Below are 18,654 nucleotides of genomic sequence, written 5' to 3' on the forward strand. Positions count from 1 at the left end.
ACACACACACACACACACACACACACACGCGCACGCATATGTGCAAAGTGGTGCTTTTCCCCAGAGCTCAAGTTAAGAATTAGCCAAACATAACATTCATGAGTTATCTCTGTGAACGCACACACACACACACAGACACAGACACACACAGACACACACACACACACACAGACACAGAGGGTGGTGTTTTGGCCAGTCCATTCGGCAGATCAGATGACCTGGAGGTGAGGGGTGAACAACCTCCAGGCGCAACAGTGCTCTCTTCAAGGAGATTGGGGTCACTCCACATATTTTACTGAAATGCTCATTCCAACACCAGCAGGAGATTGTTTTTTGTGTATGTGCATGTGTGTGTGTGTGTGTGTGTGTGTGTATAGAGAGAGAAAAGAGAGAGAAGTGGACCGGGGTAAACTGAGGTATTTGCTCCTTGAGGCAGACAGAGCACTGAAGATGGAAGTATGCTGATGAGCTGCTGCTGCGACTTACAAACCAACATCTTTACACGCACACAAAGTAGACTTTTCAACAGAGAAAAAGACAACTTGTAACTTGTACAGTATTACGTAGGATCATGATTTAACTAGTAAAAAAAACATCCAACACACTGTTCACAACAACATCGTAAAAGGTCATTTATTTGGTGTTTTTGACCCTTGATCATTCAAAACAGCTTCACTCAAAGCCCTGGTAATGAGAATTTGACATTATTTCTGACTATATGATCATTTTTAAAAGTGCAACATTTCAATCAGAACACAGCAGACTAGATGTGAATTTACAAGAATGAAGTTCATAGATGTAAAGTAACAGATAGAGGTGGCTATAGTTGGAAGATCTGCCTGATTTGCACCAATACCACAGACTTAATGATGGATCGTAACACTGTAAAACTCACGGACAGTTTTAAAAAAAAGCAAGAACCATATGAATCCATACATATTTCTGCCTACATTACCCATAATGCAACTCCACCACTCGCAGTTCACTTGGAGATTTGGAATGTTGGAGCAGGCTACACATGAGTCTGTCTAGTAACCTCACTTGTTCCCTTATTTTCTCCACCCACAGATTTTTTTCATTTTTGTAGTCCCCCATCCAAATAAAATGAGTCAATTTATTAGACTTGAGCACATCTCCCTCTGGAGCCACAGCAGTAATCCTCAACACCTGTAAACAGACTGTGATGTGTAAGAAATCTGCGGAGTTCCCCTATTTTTCCCACAAAATCTTTTCTTTTTTTTTTAAACCTTCACTCACAAGCAGCCATACAAGAAGTTTTCCCTTAATAAAAACACAGTCTAAAAAGACTTATTTCAATTAGAAACTGTCTCAGAGAATCAGTAGCAGTACTAAAAACATGAGCAGCCGTTTAAAAGCAGTTTTCGGTAATTGACAGTTGTTTACTTTAATGGTGCAGACACATACCAGTCTTTTCCTTAAAAAAAAAAAAAAAAAGTATTCAGGCTAAATACCAAACCCTATTAAAGTGTAACATGCCAGCCCTTGTCATTAAAGTAATAATGGTGATAATATGAGGCATCTGTTTATACTAGTAGAAAACACAAACTCTTCAGCAGTTTACATTTTTTATTTAGGGACAGGAAGAGAGAAAGCTCTCACTGCACGCTCGCACATCTGCTTTCAGAGTCAGCAGGATTTAAACGTCGACTATCTTCGGGGGGACACGTTGCTGCCCCCCCCCCGCCCCTCCTCCCCCCCTTTCCCACCCATCTATCCGACTCCCGTGTTTTAAAAGAAAATAAACAGAGTCTGCCCGAACCTGAAACGTGTCTGCTTGTTACAGTGTGAGGACGACGGTGAGATCGAGAGAGAGAGAGAGAAAGAGAGAGAGAGAGAGAGAGGGAGAGAGAGAGAGAGGGAGAGAGAGCGAGAAAGAAAGAGAGAGAGAGAGAGAGAGCGAGAGAGGGAAATCCTCTGCCCCGAGAGTTCACGAGACGCCAGCTGGCCCGGCAGTGACGCGACAGCTTTGACACAAACGCATACAAACACCTGCAAAACAACACCTTAACAATACACATACGCATAATGTACTAAGCGGTGTGCGTGTGCTCTCCTTAAAAACATCCTCATCTGTTTCACTGCCACAACCTTTTACATTTAATCACATTCTTCAACAACCAAAAACTGAGAGGAGCAAGATATCAGCATTAGAGGCATGATCATCATAATGTATGTGGATAAGAAATAGTAGCACTAACTTGGACCAAATGTATGCAAAACTATGGTCTGAGTTATGGGAAACTACCAGCTGATGTTGTGTTAATGAAGCTCTCATGCTGTATAAGTTGATGGGCATGTTGACAGACCTGTTGTAAGGTTTCAGTCCACGTACATACACACACACACACACACACACACACACACACACACACACAGATGTAAAAGCATGAGCATAAAAATGTGCCCTTTGTGAAGGAAAAAGGGGAGAAAAAAAACTTTAAAAAAAGGAAGAGAGCATCAAAGAAAAATGTTAGAGTTGAATACTAGATTGGCTGTCAAAGACACGTATCATCTGATGATAGCCAGTTGCACCTGGCATTTTGGTATTTCGCAGGAGAAATCCTTGGGCAGGCCCGAGCCAAAAACACAGAATGATTGATGAACGCGATCAAAATCGGCTCAACAGAAAGTAACAAATTGTCAGAGATTAACGTCCACCCTGTCGGAGGCTCACGCTGCGAGAGGGAAATCTGAGTGTTTGGACGTGAGGTGCCAATAAAAAAGGTCGGGGAAAGTGACAATGCTTGTATACATCCAGGAAGAAAGAGATATGGAAGAGAGATAAAACGTCACCTAAACTTTGAGGTCAGATGGAAAGAAGACAGAAGCAAGAAGTGGGAGAAAAATGACACAGATACTGACGGGAAAAAGAAAGACGGGGGATTTTAAGAGCAAGCTGTGGAAGAGCGTGAGTGTGTGAGTGTGTGAGAGTGTGTGTGTGTGTGTGTGCCTGTCGGAGCTGGCCGGCCCACCCCGCCCTGTTTAATGTCACTCTGACGTCAAAGCCATGTGTGCAGGCCCTTAATGCAGACAGGATGGAGCGAGTATTTATTTAACTTTGGTTCTCCCCTCCGAGAGAACGAGGCCCTCCATAAACACCGGCTTCAGAGCACTTTCGCGTCAGCCAGCGCTGAGATCACTGCGGGACGCGTCTGCGCACGAGCGGCAAGGACCAGATTGAACGGTTGCGACACGCCGAGATGGGCCGATGCGGACGAATCCTGTGCATTCCTTTCCTTAAAAGATTTACACACAGCAGCGGCAAGAAGAAGGAGGAAGGGGGGGAAGGGGGGTCTAAGATGTGCAACGCTCAACCGACAACATCACAGATTGACTGTCCTTGCCTCCCATCAACGCCCTCCCCACCCCCCTCCTATTTCCCCCACCATGTTTCCTGTCGCTTTCTACTGTCAACTATCCAACAAAAGCAAAACGCCACAAAAAAAAAGCCATGAAAAAAAAAAAGCAACTGCCAGACAGCTTTGGCCACAGATGAATGGACGAGCCGACATCACACCCAGATAGTTTAAAACAACTTTCCGTAATCAAAAGTCCTCTTCTCTTCTTCGCTGTTGATAAAAGCAGACGGTCTGTCATTTCTTTAAAAGGAGACACCAACTGCAGAGTGGCTTCAATGGAAAACATAAGATGATGCCTTTACGTTTCTTCTTATACAAAATAAGTAATAAGAAAAATAGGATACAACGCAATCTGATAACTCCATGAAAACTGGGTTCTGGATCCTTATTGTAGTAAATAATGAAAACACACTCCTAATTAGGGCGGCAAAATTCTGGGAACTTTCCATGGGAATTACCGGGAATATATGGGAATTAACAAGAATATATGGGAATTAACAGAAATATACAAATTTGCATGTTAGCCTGTAATAGAGAATTTAAATATAGTTAGGAAAAAAACATCTTGTAGCATAATTGTGGTTATAACAACCACATTTAACGCATTTAAATACAGTTGAATATCTACCCTGTTCCTCTTTCTCATGCACATAGCACATTACTTACTGCAGGCCACACATTGGAACTTAACTCTTTCAATGAAAGAATTGATTAAAGTTCTAATCACAAATAAATCAGTCAAAATGTTGGGGGGTGTTGTATAAATTATCCCTAATTTCCAGTTAATTCCCATGTATTCCCATATATTCCCATAAATTATAGAATCCATAATCCTCTATCTCTATAATTAACCACATCTGAGTGTATTGATTGTGAAATAGCGAGCACACACGCTGAAGAAGGGCGGCTTGGGTGTCAATTTTGTTTTTGTCAAAAGTCAATTAGTCGTGTTGTCCTAGTTTTCTCTTTTTCATTGTTATTATGCAACACATTTCTGTACCACTTTCCATCACATGGATTTAATAAGCTGCACTGTTTACAGTAGGCATGGACGCACTTCTAGCAGTATCGTTTAACTTGTGTTTGCAGTCTATTTTGATGCGTTTCCTCCATTTTCAAGTTTGACTGGTTAGACGTATTTAAGAAAAGGGAGTATGGGAACGAGAGAAAAATACACAAAGAGAGAGAGAGAGGGAGTACACCCAGAGTACTTCCATGCTGCTTTTGTTTGTGTGTTTCTGTCATTCTGGAGTGAACTATGAGTGCATTAGAGACTGTACGTTGGTGGGTCTCCTCCGTCTCTCTCCTCATCCTCATCCTCCTCCTCTTCCTCCTGTGTGATGGGTTGCAGCTTCACATGCTTTCTATGCCTGTGGAAGCCAACTACAATGCCACACCGTGCCCCCCCCCCCCCCCAAAAAAAATCTCCTCTCCTCCTCTCTTCCTTTCCTCTCTCTTTCATCTCAAGAGGAGCCAGACAGGAGGTCACACACAGTAGACGGTGGCGGTATCATCTCCCAGCTGCTCCTCTATGTCCGAATTCCTACATTCACATTTATTTTTAATGGCAGTTCAAAGAGAGTTCATAACTTACTTCGCATCCAGAAGTGTGTGTGGAAGAAAGACAATGGACCTTACAGACCTGACACTAGACCTACACACATCAATCAGCTGGCCTGTATATTGCTGTGGCTCTATATGGGCGTATATGGGCGTGCTTGTCCATTACAATGAACTAATACGTTTATTCTATAACTGCTAAATGTTCCACTCAATGCATAACAGCATCAAAGGATCCTGTTTCTTTATTATAGTGAGCATTTTATTAAGTGTAATTTGCTGCTTTTCTTGGTCTTACATGATAGTAAAATGAATATGGACTGTTTATTATACAAAACAAGACATTAAATGAAGCTACCTGGTGCTCTAGGATATTGCAATGGACATTTTCCCACACTTTTTAGATGTTTTATAGACCGAACGAATAAACCGAGACAACTATTGACAGATTAAAGGAAAATTCTGGTTAATTTGAACTTAATTTACTTGTCACAAGCGTGGCAGTCGCTGCTCTGTGTCCTGCTAGCTTTGCTCTCTGCAGCTCCGTTATTGTAATTAGGGAGACTCAGATTGAGATTGAGGAAAACAAAGCTTTGCAGATAATGATAGGTTTCGGGTCGACCTCCGTCAGCCTCCTACTGCTTTGAAATAAACATGATTTTTTACATGAATCATTTCAAAAGCTGGTTTGTGGGTCTGAACCAAAGTAAATACATTCACTAGCCTATAGCAGCTTTATGGCTAACCTCATAGAGAACTACATGTGGGGCAGTTTCCTGTACTATACCAGCAGTACGTACTGATTTGGCTAAAAAAACTAAATGTGCAGTACGCCAAAAAGAGCCAGATGTACTGACTCAATAATCTCCAGTGTGCATCCTTGCCTCCTGTGTCCCACAATGCAAACCGCTGGCAGGGTCAGAGCTATCTCCAACCATCGCCATCAGCCCTGCTACTGTATACTTCTGCTTTCCAAACCCAGTGTTTCAACATATTTGGTCACCCATCAGATTCTGTGACCTGCCTTAATATTCTAACCTAACCCCAAGCATCCAACTCCTCGTACCCAAACCAAACACTGCAGGTCACACACTCTGATGGGTCAGCAAATACGGTATATCAACAGGAACCGGATAAGGCTGGGTTATACTGCTAATTAAGTCGATTTCACAGTTTCACACTGCATAATACTAAATAAATAAAAAAGCAGTATGGTATACCACTATAAAAAGTATACTGTATGTACTGCAGACTGTATCTATTTGTAATATGTAGTAGAAAGGTCAGAATACAGCCACAGCTATGGGAAAAATGCCAGAACTTTCCTTTAACTGATAATGACATGGCCCTTATCTGTATGTTATTTAATTATTAATGAAAAAACATCAATATCAGTGTCATCACAGTATCCATCAGGCTCCAGGAAGCAGACTTATATCAAATATCTCAAATACAAAAAGAAAAAGATGATTAATATGTTCTTCAAGTTATAAAAAAGCATCAAGCCTTTAGAAGACAAACTGTATATAGAGTTCTATGTATTTGGGTAAATCCCAGATGGATTGTTTCACTAACTGTTGGAGTTAGAGGAAAGTGTTATCATAGAGCATGTACAGTATGAGAAGACTACATGCTTATGCCTGTATTCAGAGAATGGAAGCCCTTTCTGAGAAAATAAAAGACATCGCTGTGATACAAAAAAAACAAACACTTGGACAGTGAAACAGCATCACTGGCAACTTCTTCTGACTGTGATTCCCAGCTTTTTTTCAGATGTTACTGTGAACACACGGAGCAGTGCGGCGCTGCTGTCTTCACAACCCCAATCTTTATTTCACAGCACCATATGGGAGAAGCCGCTCACCCATCTGATGAACACATGTCACACGCTGACACTCCGAATAGCGGCCCACAAGGCCAGAGAATCCAGCCCGTCTGTGACAGCGACAGAGAAACCATGGCAGAGAGCGGCCAGTATTTACATCTTCACACAATATGCTTCGGGTGGTCGGACCGCACGCTTATGCACGGCGACTCCCCAAATGAGCGCACCAGGGGTTCGTGTCCCCCTGATCCCCAACTTATGAAGCACAGCATGAAAAGTGAGAAAAGTGAAAGAATACAGAAGAGGGAACAAAGTGAAGTGAGTTCGCCTGGCTAAAAAAGCCAAACAAGCTACAACTCCACTACATTTTGGCAGCAACTGCCATTTTCCTTACTTTCAAAACACTGATAACGCTGTTTACCGAGATATTTTTGGCCAACGTGAGTTTACCCTGAATATTTGGTACCAGCCCATGCCTTGTCAGATCTGCCTCCCCCTCCCCTCCACACACACACACACACACACTCTCACACACCCTGCAGCGGCGGCGTAGGTGGAGGTTCGGGATCGGACGGTTGCAGCTCTCTCCCAAAAAACACGACTTAAATGGTAGGAAATGAGAGAGGGTCACGCATAGTTTAGGCCCATTGTAATACGAGCATGCACACGCACATAGGCACAATGGAGCCTGGTCGTGATAAATGAATGGCCTATTGCTTTCCCAGTACCACCACCCACCCCCCCCCCCCCCCCCTCTCTCTCTGTACAGCGTGATTGGCTGGAGTAGCCCCCTGATAAGGAAAACATTAGCTGTGAGTATCTGTGTTGCCTATTCAAAGCAAAGGCCCGCTGTTTGCATAAGGTAATCCGTCTGTATACTCGCACTGAAAAGACACATCAGCTGAGCGGGAGAGGAGGAAGAGAGGAACATGTGAATATCAGGCAGCGCTGTTCCCCTCTAATCCTCACCTCTCTTTCCCCCTCTCTCTCTCTCTCTCTCTCACACACATCCCTTCCCTTTTCCTCCTCTTTCCTCCAACTTTCTGGCTCCCCTCCCCCCATATAAACAGCCCCCCCCCCCGCCACCCCACCCCATATAAACAGCTCTCCTCTCTTGTTATGCCTTCGTTAATTCTTTATGGCCAGACTTTGGGAGAAGGCCTTGTGTCATGTGCAAAAATGTGGGGAGCACAAAAAAAAATACATTACAACATCGGAGTACATTCCAGGACGCAACAATAACGGTAGGCCTCACACGAGGTACGCCATCCAGTTATTCACATGAGGAGAGAAGACACACACACACACACACACACACACACAGAGAGAGAGCACACAAAAACATGCGCTCTGGCTCATTCCAGCAGCGTGTGGTGTTTTGCAAGACCTTTCCTTCCTCTGCTCCATCTCTGTGTTCAAGATATTCCATTAAATCTGAGACTTACTTGAAAATTGACCCTTGTTTTTACAGTGTCTTGAGGGAGAAGGGTGGTGGTGGTGGGTGGTGGGTGGTGGGTGGTAGTGGTGGTGGTGGTGGGTGGGCAAGAGTGAACTTGAGCAAGACGTGCAGGAGTTGGGAGCGTGTAAGGGGAACAAACAGGGAGGTTAATCATCTATACGTTATCTACAGCTGTCTCTCAGATGAAGGGCCCCATCGGTTAATTTCACGGTCGCTCAGAAAGAACAGGAGCACGCAAAAAAAAAGCGGCCTCCCCGGCACTGAGCCCTTGAGCGTGGAACACATAGTACATATTACACCTTGAAGATTATCTGTGATAAGACGACGCCACCGTCGAGTCATATTTAAAAAGGGGATGTGCTGACATCAACTTCAACCAAGGGCAAGCTATACCACTGACTCCAAAACTGATACTGTAGGGTTTTAAAATAGTAAGTGAATAAAGTAGCAGTACTGGAGTCTGACCCGAAAAACTCTCTCTTTTCTTTTTCTTTAGACAGAAATTCTTTATTTGAACCATGAGAACTTGTAAATATAGTCAGCCCCAGCATACACAATTTTAAAAGCAGGCTTGCAGCTGGCTTCTCATATGTAGAATGCCCATTTGACATTTAATAAGGCAGCTGGAGCAATGTCCCTATGATGTCCACAAAGTGCCTCAAAAAGTGCCTCTTCATGCTTAGTCAGCTTGCCAAAAAGAATGGGGTTAATGAACATCTCGGTAGCCACCCAACTAAACGTTGCTGCTACCACCATGCAGCAGAGCGAGCTGCGTACGCAACAACTGCTGCGTCTCGCTCTCCACACCGCCCATTTGTGGGTGTAATAACTGTAAAATGAGTCCCACATCAAGGGACAGTCACAAAGCAATGTGTTTTATGAGCCTCAGCTGGAGGAAACACCCCAGAGTGATGACAACGAGCGTTTACCCTGCCTATGACCACATAACTAATAAAGCTACGCTGGCTAACGTCACAGGAAAACCCTCGCAAATGGTCTTGCGAGGACCTGCTAGCCTACAATTTGGGTGGGGAGAGGGGGGGAGAGGCGGAGGGGAGGGGGAGAGGGCAAAGAGCAGAGAGAGGTTAGTGACGCCAGACAGCACAGGCACATCCACTTACATGTGTAATGTTCTTGTGCAACAACAACGCAGACGCTTTCCAACATGTAAGGTGGAAATGAGTTACATAAGCAGGATTAAATTGTCTTCTGTTTGTCAGAAGGAATGTGAGCACCGGACTGTCCACATTCCTTCTGTTTTATGAAGACAGGCAGGAATAACGAAAGAAAGAAAGGGTGCAGAGAAAAAGAACGGGTGAAATCTGACTCCAGGCAGAGAGGTGCGAGGGGTGAAATGCCCTTTATGTTGAGTCATTCCTTGCATTTGAACATGAACGTGTGTGTGTGTGTGTGTGTGTGTGTGTGTGTGTGTGTGTGTGTGTGTGTGTGTGTGTGTGTGTGTGTGTGTGTGTGTGTGTAGTATGTGATCAACACACAAGTTTGTATTAAAAAAGGGTGATAACACTTAACCCTGTTCTTCTCTGCTTTTTGGACAATTTGATTGCTTCTTATTACAAGACACATTTCTCTTCCAAAAGCTTTAATCTGAGGAGCTGAGACCAAAGTCACTGACAGCTCACCCCCTCTATTCAAAAGGAATATTTGACCATTCTTATCACACTCAAAATGTGACAATGGTGCACTTCTCATTCACAAATGTATTAGACTTGAAATACCAGTGTCATGCTTCAATGCTGATGTTTTAAAGCTCAGTCTCTTAGATAACAATACATGTCAACAGACCAGAATGCACTGCAGCTACTACCACCTTGTGTTTTGACTAAAGGGGGGTAAATCTGTGTCATTCTCCCGCCATGCCATCACCGCCAGTCTCTACACCTACGTTATTTATAACCTACGGCTGAATGCAACAAGTCAACAGCAGCTCTCAGAAGAGATTGTGGGTAATGTAGTCAATCACAGCCTGAGAGAAGAGCAGAGACAAATTCACATGTATCGCTTCACAACTCTCAGATTCATCTCGCCTATCAAATGAAGACATTGTAACACCCAAATGTTAAAACTCCATATGTTCTTCAAGGGAAAATGACAAGCGTTTGATAGTTCAGCCTCTTAAAAAGGACGAACTGACAGCTTTTCCTCGTGTGACGTTATACTGAGTTCAATAATTTGGGGTGTTGGATGCTTGCTTGGACAAAACAAGACAAGCGATGATGTCACCTTGGCCTCAAGAAATCTACTTCACTGACATTCAGAGGCGGTTTTCATGTTTCCTGATGTTTTACACACCAAACAATTAATAATAAAAGTAGATTGATCCCTAAAGAAAATGAGTATTAGTTACAGCTCTATTATATATTATTAACCTTTATAAAAAAAGTATTGATGTATTTTGATAGTGATTATTGGTTTTATTGTCCAATCCTATCAGTTGATCACCAAATGACGTAATGTGCAGTTTTCTCACATTTAACAGCATACAGAGGTAGTTTCAATGAAGCCGTTTACAACAGCAATATTTTTAACGTTTAAATGTTTACAGCAACACAGCTGAGATTAGAGTTAGCATTAGTTGACTTTATACAAGAGGAAAATATGCCTCATATAAAGCCACCAGAAGCTGTTCAGCAGCACAGCAGCTTGATTCCTAATTGAGATACAACAACCATCCTGTTCATCTAAAAAGAGATTCCTATTTCATATAAACCATCTTTTATAGCAAAATAATAATCATAAAAGAAAAAAAGAGAAAAAAAAGGAACCCTCCGATTTGGTTATTAGAGAGCTCTGACGGATAAATATAATGGAAGCAGGATATTTTACAGCTGAGGAGCGAGCATAATTTTTCTCAGCAGACTTCACACCACCATCTGCTCCGCTATGATAGGCTGCTCTGCCAACTCAGGTGCTGCAGAGTACTGTAAACAGTGGAGTCTGCGGGACAAACTATGATAACACTGTTTCTAAATTATCTTGAGTGCTTTTAACTACATTATGTACTGCAGGCTTTTTGTAAATACAAGCCAAATATGTGAGCCCCGCCTGTGATAAACCAATATTAGCCAATTACACCAGCCCTATACATATACATATACAGAGTCAGATTCAGATCAGTCTGATTCTACTGTTTATAAGTAAATAATGAATACGGCTACTACTTAACTGTGTGAAAAAGGGTTTGGACTGTCAATACAATCGCTGATGTCGTAATATATGACACAGTCGGGAATCAAAGGGCTCTCTTGGCCAAGCCTTTACATCCACATAAACTGCTGGGCTGCATCTACGCCAGAAGGCTCTCCTCCTGATTTTTCCTCATAGACGCAGTTCCCAAAATGTTTCTAATGTAGTCTCAGGGGAGCCATAGCAAGAGTTTTCTCTGGCAATAGAAGACTGTCGCCTCATGCAACCGTCACCTAATGCAGCCAGAGCTTTACTAAATACGAGAAATGTGATGTTTTTCTCTCATGTTTGAATTTCACTGAGGCAGGGACGGGTAAAGGCGGGAGCAGTGACATCTCTACAACGTCTAACCACTTCCCTTTGACGTGTCATTTCAACTGTGGAGAGTCGGGGGCACACCCTGACAGGCTTTTCACTCTGACCACCCAGTTTCACATGTACAGGTGTAAAAGTTCACCAAAAGGTTTAACACTTTGAGCATCTTGTGGCCAGACGTGAACGTTTTGTAGGCACTTCAGATGTGTCGATCCTGAGATTGGAGCATACTGAAGACTGAGTAAAAGAAAGAGTGCAAATTTGTCATTTCTTCCTCTGCGCAACGATGTCACGGAGGTTTCAGAACAACTGATTTAACGTCTTGCTCTGGGACACATCGGCAGGACAAACTTGCTGACTCAGGAGCTAGGATCCAACTCCTGAACTTCAAAACCGCCTCATTGTTCAACTCTAGTTTAGGCAGAAGCTTTGATGGCATGTTGCATGAAGGTGAACCCCAAGACAGTAAAAACAAGGCAGCTGACCTCTGATGCACAGCAGCTGAGTTTTTTTAGTGGGATTATTGGGTGTTTGAGGTGTGGGGGGCGGGGGGGTTCGCTCCACAAGCTCGTGGCACTGCCGTTGTTGACAACTGCAAACTGTCATGTGATGAACCCCAAACACTCTGACAGCTGCAAACACCCACCTCTGGAAAGGCCAATTAAAATCTAATTAGTCTCCTGTGCACCTTAAAGTGATAAATTGGGAGCCATTAGCTGTTTTAATCAGTGCGTTAATTAACAGTATGAATGGTATAGCAGGGAGAAATATTTTTTTAAAACAACACTGCTGACTGTAACACTCAACACGTTGGTGGTGAAGTCTCCATTTCACAACAACTAAACCAAAAATCATTACCAACATTTACTACTACTACCCAACAATTTCTTAAGTGAAGAAACCATGTGTTACATTTTCAATGAACTGATTACTTGTACGCAACCTTCACACCACATCCACTCTTTCTTTTTTGACTCAAAATATTGCAGAATTCTCAAAATCACAGTGAGTTTACTGTCAGATAACAAAATGATCAATCACGATTCAGACTTGAACTTAATATTAAAACAAAGTATATTATGATATTATAAACCCAGGTCACTTTTCACTCTCCAAGGCCCTTTTGGAATGTCTAAAGCATTGAGCCTAAAGATGTGATCAGTGTACAATAACCTCCCAGCCTTACTGACACTCATGACAATTCCTGGCACCATTTAACTGCAGGTAAAGGAAAGCCTGGTGCCTCCTCCTAAGGAGCAGAGGGGCTGCTATGAAATGGATTCACTGCTGCTGTGAATAATCCATTTCACAGCAGTGTTGGCGTTTAGTCTTGAACTGGAAAACGCAGTCTGAATATAATGCAAACCATAAGCAGGGGAAGGGCCTCTGTGTGTGTGCGCACACTGAACCGCGACCCCCCGAGCCACTAGTGAGCAGGGGCTTGCTGTCGAATATTAAAAAAATGGATCAACTTGCACAATATCCTTCGAGGGCCACGCTGAGGCAACGGACCCCGTCTGTTGGTGTCCAATCCGATTGGAAGAAAGACAAAACGGAGTGGAAATCGAGCAGTAATAACAGCTTTTTCCTCCCTCCTCTGGCTGCTGATACAGTGTTGCACACCCCCCACCACCACCACCACCCTGCGCCCACTCACTCACTCACTGGCTTCAAAAAGTAGCCTCTCTCTGCTCTGCCATCTCCTGGAAACAGATGGATAACTCGCTTCTTCTCCTCCACCTCCAGGTGAGCTGCTGCGGCGGGTGTGCGATCACCGGCCCACTGAGCAGCGCGCAAACCCGGGGTTGTATAGCGCCTGCCTGCCTGCCTGCCTGCCTGTCTGTCTGCCTGGGCCGCCGGGGAACACGGTGGGCCTTCTTCCAGTCCCCCCCTCCCCACCACCACCACTGCATCCAAAAACCTCCACTATTAACATTACTCCTTCACCTCAGCAGCTCCCGAGTCAACAGCCAAACCTTGCATTGCAGTAGCATTTTTTTTCTTTTTGCGCCAAACGATACAACACGTTCACTTCCACCTTGTTCATTAGGCTTTAAACACACTGAAACCTACAATGACAGGTAAGAAGAGGCTGTACGGAGACACACAGAGCCCCACTGCGTAGCTATACGTTGCTCCACACTCAATCCCATGTAACATGAATACCGTTCAACACCCGTTATGTCATCGTAAATTGTAAATATCCGTTAAAAAAAACCCTCATTGGTGCTTGTGTGAAAAAATTTGCTCCGACAGCCTCTAATGCAACGCGATGCTGCAAACACTCCCTGCGTTGTTCACCCCCCCTCCCCCGGCCAGCTGGGCCCTAATGTTAACCTGCCCGGTTAAATATGTGTGTTGTCGGTGTGTCCAAAAACAGCTAATTTCACAACGGAATATGTTTTGAAGTTTGCCCGGAGACAAAGGATGGAAGACAGAGAAAGCAGAAATCCCAGGGCGGACAAGCCGAGAGAGAGAGAGAGAGAGAGAGAGAGAGAGAGAGGGAGAGAGAGAGAGAGCTCAGGCTCGTCCATGGCCATGTCGCTGAGGTGGGAGAAGAAAAAAACACACACACACACACACACACACATATACATACATATACACACACTCTCCATTTGGGCTTTTTCTGCCGTTCAGCTGTGCTTACCTTCTCTCGCCTTCAGGAGAACCGTGTTGGCCACGATATTTTCAATCTCCATTGTCAGAATGTGAATCCCGAGCAGTCGCGATACATTTCACTCAGCTGGAAAAAAGACGGTTTTTTTCTGATCAAACGTGCCGACGACGGTGAGGCTGCACGCGCGCTGTGGGAACGCGACACTGGCGCATAGTAGGTCTTTAATAGTGGTCGTCGTTTCTCTCCATTGCAAGATGTTTTGTAAATCAATCCCCTACCTACGGAGCTGTATGATTACGACGGGGCTTGTTAGCATTCACAGCCTGCCTCCCTTCCCTCTCTGCCTGCCTTCCTTCCTGCTTCGGCTCCCTCCTCCTCCTCCTCTTCCTCCTCCTCCTCCTCGCCCCTCCTCTGCACAACGAACCAGGGAGAGTAGGAGGGATCAATTTACAACCAGTGCAACCACACACATGCATTCATACATGCATGCATGCAATCTCCTAGGCTCCTGAAATTATGGATGGTTATCCCATTTAATGTGTGGCATTTCTGGATTAAAAGCTGCTGTTGTGTGTGTGTGTGTGTGTGTGTGTGTGTGTGTGTGTGTGTGTGTGTGTGTGTGTGTGTGTGTGGTTTTCTACAAGTTCCCCCTCAAGCATACTATTCTCCCCAACCACACATACTACAAGAGCCTACTGGAAACATCTAGAAAAGAGAGATGTTTCCCCTTCATGTAATCAACCTCAAATGTGTTTCTTTTTAATCCACCGTGAATAAACATACAAAAATTTAAACTTTTCCTCCCCATGATTTCCTAGTGCGCAGCTGTTTCATGTGCTGCCGGCTCATGTATTTTCAGGAAGCATAAATGTCATCAGGCACAGAGGCCTGATACATACCTCTTATTGTATGAACAATGTGTGTGAGGATTTTAAGTTGTTGCATAAAGCCGGGTCATACAGCCCGGAGAAAAGAGATAACACATTAGTTTTCTCCTAGTGACAGCCACACTGTAGCCCAGCATCCCTCTGGGCTTTCTAATCTGACTCTTTGATCTACTAAACACACAATGCCTCGAGTGAAGCAGAGAGAGAGAGGACGGGTCTCTTAAGGTGATGGGGACTGGTGAAACTTCACATGTAAAATTTGCATCGGAAACGGTTGAGAGTTCCATGAATGAGACGATTGAGAGTGAAAACAGTCATTGACCAATAAAGAGCAGTTGCACTTGTGCAATAAAAAGCCATAAAAGCATTGCATGGAGGCCTGAAGGTTTTTGTGAAGCAAAGAAGTGAGGAACTCAAAGGTCAAAGGTCACTGACTTGTATCCTCTCGCTTTTAACAGTGCATGTGTCAAGTTACTGGATCAGTCATGTGTCCTCACTGATTTGTGTTTTCTTGTCTGATAGTTACTTTTCACACAAGCAGGACTGAGGAAGAAGTGAATATTCAGAATTAAAATCAATATTTGCTTTTTTTAATTATTCTTATTTCACAGAGAAACAACATACTAGTTTGATGGACAACACCAAGATGTCCCTTAACATGATCAATCACAATTAAATCCAAAATCCATTCATATGTGAATATGAATACAAGATCTGATCCAGCTTCAAGTTCCCACATTGCACTGGTGCAACTTTCATACCTGAACCACAGTTAGCTCCAAACCAGTTGTGATGTCACAATATCAGCTTGCACGCACGGGTGAGATTTAAGGTTGAGCTCAGAGAGAAACTTTCCCCCTGCAGCAGATGGAAGTGAAAACCACATTCTAGTGTCTAAAGCACAGAGCTACATCCCTCTGCACTGTGAAACTCAAACATCAAGTGAAGGAAGTAGAAGCAGAACACATTATTGAGTGGGAGGCAAACTGTAAGTGATTTGGATCTGAGGAAGTCTTATGTCAAATTTGAGTGTCAAAGTGTTGAGTGGGATGTAAGTGTCAATTGGCTGACAAAAAATAACTTTTGGGTTGCCTTGATTCTTAATTACTACCTAAGGTTTTTTTTTCCACTGGAGTTACAAGATATGGATGCATCATAGACGAGAGGATGCTCTTGCTATAATGCCTTAATCAGATCACATCAGTGGGAATTCCCAGAGAAAGAGTTGGTTTGTATATCAGATTGGTTGTGGTTGAGATGATTTCACCAGTGTTAATGGCTTATCACTACCTGGTTTGTTTGTGGTCTGTGTGTGGGTGATAGTCTAAAACAACAGAAGTCATTCAAGACAAATACTGTAGTATCACAGATGATCCATACAGATTCAATGCTTCCACCTAGTGGTGATAATGCAAAAATACAAAAAGGACACCACATACAGTACAGTAATTGTGAAGTCTTGAAAAGGTTTGGACAAAAGTATTCTTACATATAAAAAAGATAAAGATCTTACTACAGATGGATGAATGTGTATGGATGGATGATATATTCTTGCAGCTGAGTATATCTTGTTTGTGCAATATGTGTGACCATGTCCCATTTAGTTCTCAAGTCAATCATTTATTATACAACTGCAATTCATCTGCACCAATAAACATGATTAAATCATCTATACAACTATGTATTTTTGTAGAATAGTGATTCTGATTGTTATCAAAAGTGATGGCAGTGAGAAAGGATTGAATGAGATGAACCTGAGCAATCATTATAGGGACACTGTGTCATGAGAACAGCTGGTAATATAATCATGATGATTAAAATGTAACTCAACAACCAAATCAAAATCCTCCTTTACTTTAATCATATTTATATTTAATATGACCTCTCTGTTGTCATGTAGCATACAATTATGACACTAGATGGTGCTGCTGACAAAAAAAACTAAACCAAAACTTGACAACTACAAACCTCTCTCTATGGTTTCAGGTGTGGGTGCTGGAATTTCTACGAACTAACCACACTAAGCATTTATTTACCCCTTATATGCATATTATTCATATCCACCTCTACTTCTGAATATACATGGGATGTTCCTCTCTTTGGTCTCATGTCATTCTAGGTTGTGGGAACACACACTCACATCTGTGATTTGACAAAATCTGAGAAGAAAATGATTTTATATCGAGGAAGGTATCCTTTCATTACGCTTTGTTTCTCAGATGTGCAGAAACAGGAAGACGAATTATTGGGAAATTCAAAAAGAGAAATCCCAGCGGATGGAGTCAATCACCATGAGGGAGAAAAGGCTCAGTCTTAGGGTTGACTCACAGGAAGAGTCCAACTAAAGATGAGCAAGCAACCCAAAATATTTAACATGGCTTAATCATTTCTGGAGTTTGTCATCCTCAAACTCAACAGGAACAGCTTTGAGGATCACAGAGTGTACTAAAAGAGAGGACAACTGGTCATGTTGAACTGTCGATGTGAACAATGAATATATTCAATGGCCAACATGATCTGATACTCTAAGAGAGGCTTTGATGTGAGGCCTGACTGAATCATATTTTTGACTTATTTTTAATAATGATCAATATCTTCCACACATTATAGATGTCTAGTTAACACTGGGTACCACTAAACTGTACTTGCCCTTATTTGTGATATTCTTAATAATAATTAGATTAGTCTTTTTTATGTATACCACATAGATGTAGCTTGTGCTGCCTGTGTTACATTGTGCATTTGACAAATAAAACACTTCGACTTGACTTTGACTCACTGAATAAACTTCTTTGAATCAGTGGTCTGTTTTTAATTTGGACAGCTCAGCAGACCATGGCAGCCCTGAACAAGACACAATTAAGATGACGGCATTTTACACTTTCTGCAAAGGAAGAGTGTGAGGAGGGTGAACAGGATGATATATTAAAAGACTTCAAACACACTGGTAGCTGTATTAAAATAGGTCCTACACATCCTTTCTTCAGTGACAATAAATCAGGTTTCACAATGGTTAATATAAAGGTCCACCAGCTACTTAAAACATTCTTAAGGTTTCCTTTAAACAAGATCTTTTCAAGTTGATAAAGATCAACTCCGACCCAGCCTCTGAGCAGTCAAGATGCTTTTGATTTCCAATCATGTGAAAACAGACTTGCTATATGTGGGCCTGCATATTAATGCTGGGTCAGGCTTAATCTTTTGTCTCATAATCAGCTGTGAAATGAGACAGTATATCAGACCCTCACATCTGGAGAGGATATGTTTCTCTAAACTCTAGAGAATTTGGGATGGTGGTTTGTTCTGTTTTGTACCTCAGGGGATCAAAGTTTGAATCAAACTTCTGCACCATTCATTTAGAGTGATGCTTAGATAATTGTGGTTCAGGACTCTCTAAAGATGGG

At 42.8% G+C, this 18,654-nt stretch overlaps 1 protein-coding gene across 1 annotated transcript in view; it reads right to left on the reverse strand.

Annotated features, from left to right (window-relative positions):
* Window positions 1–14,685, reverse strand: part of grk4 (G protein-coupled receptor kinase 4) — a 44,252-nt gene extending 29,567 nt beyond the window's left edge. Inside the window, exon 1 of the mRNA XM_053327430.1 lies at window positions 14,394–14,685. Coding sequence (XP_053183405.1) covers window positions 14,394–14,445 — 52 coding nt within the window. The 5' untranslated portion in view covers window positions 14,446–14,685. The remainder of the gene's footprint in view (window positions 1–14,393) is intronic.
* Between the last annotated feature and the right edge of the window lie 3,969 nt (window positions 14,686–18,654).

This window comes from Scomber japonicus, chromosome 2, assembly GCF_027409825.1.
Source record: "Scomber japonicus isolate fScoJap1 chromosome 2, fScoJap1.pri, whole genome shotgun sequence".
Taxonomy (NCBI): Eukaryota; Metazoa; Chordata; class Actinopteri; order Scombriformes; family Scombridae; genus Scomber; species Scomber japonicus.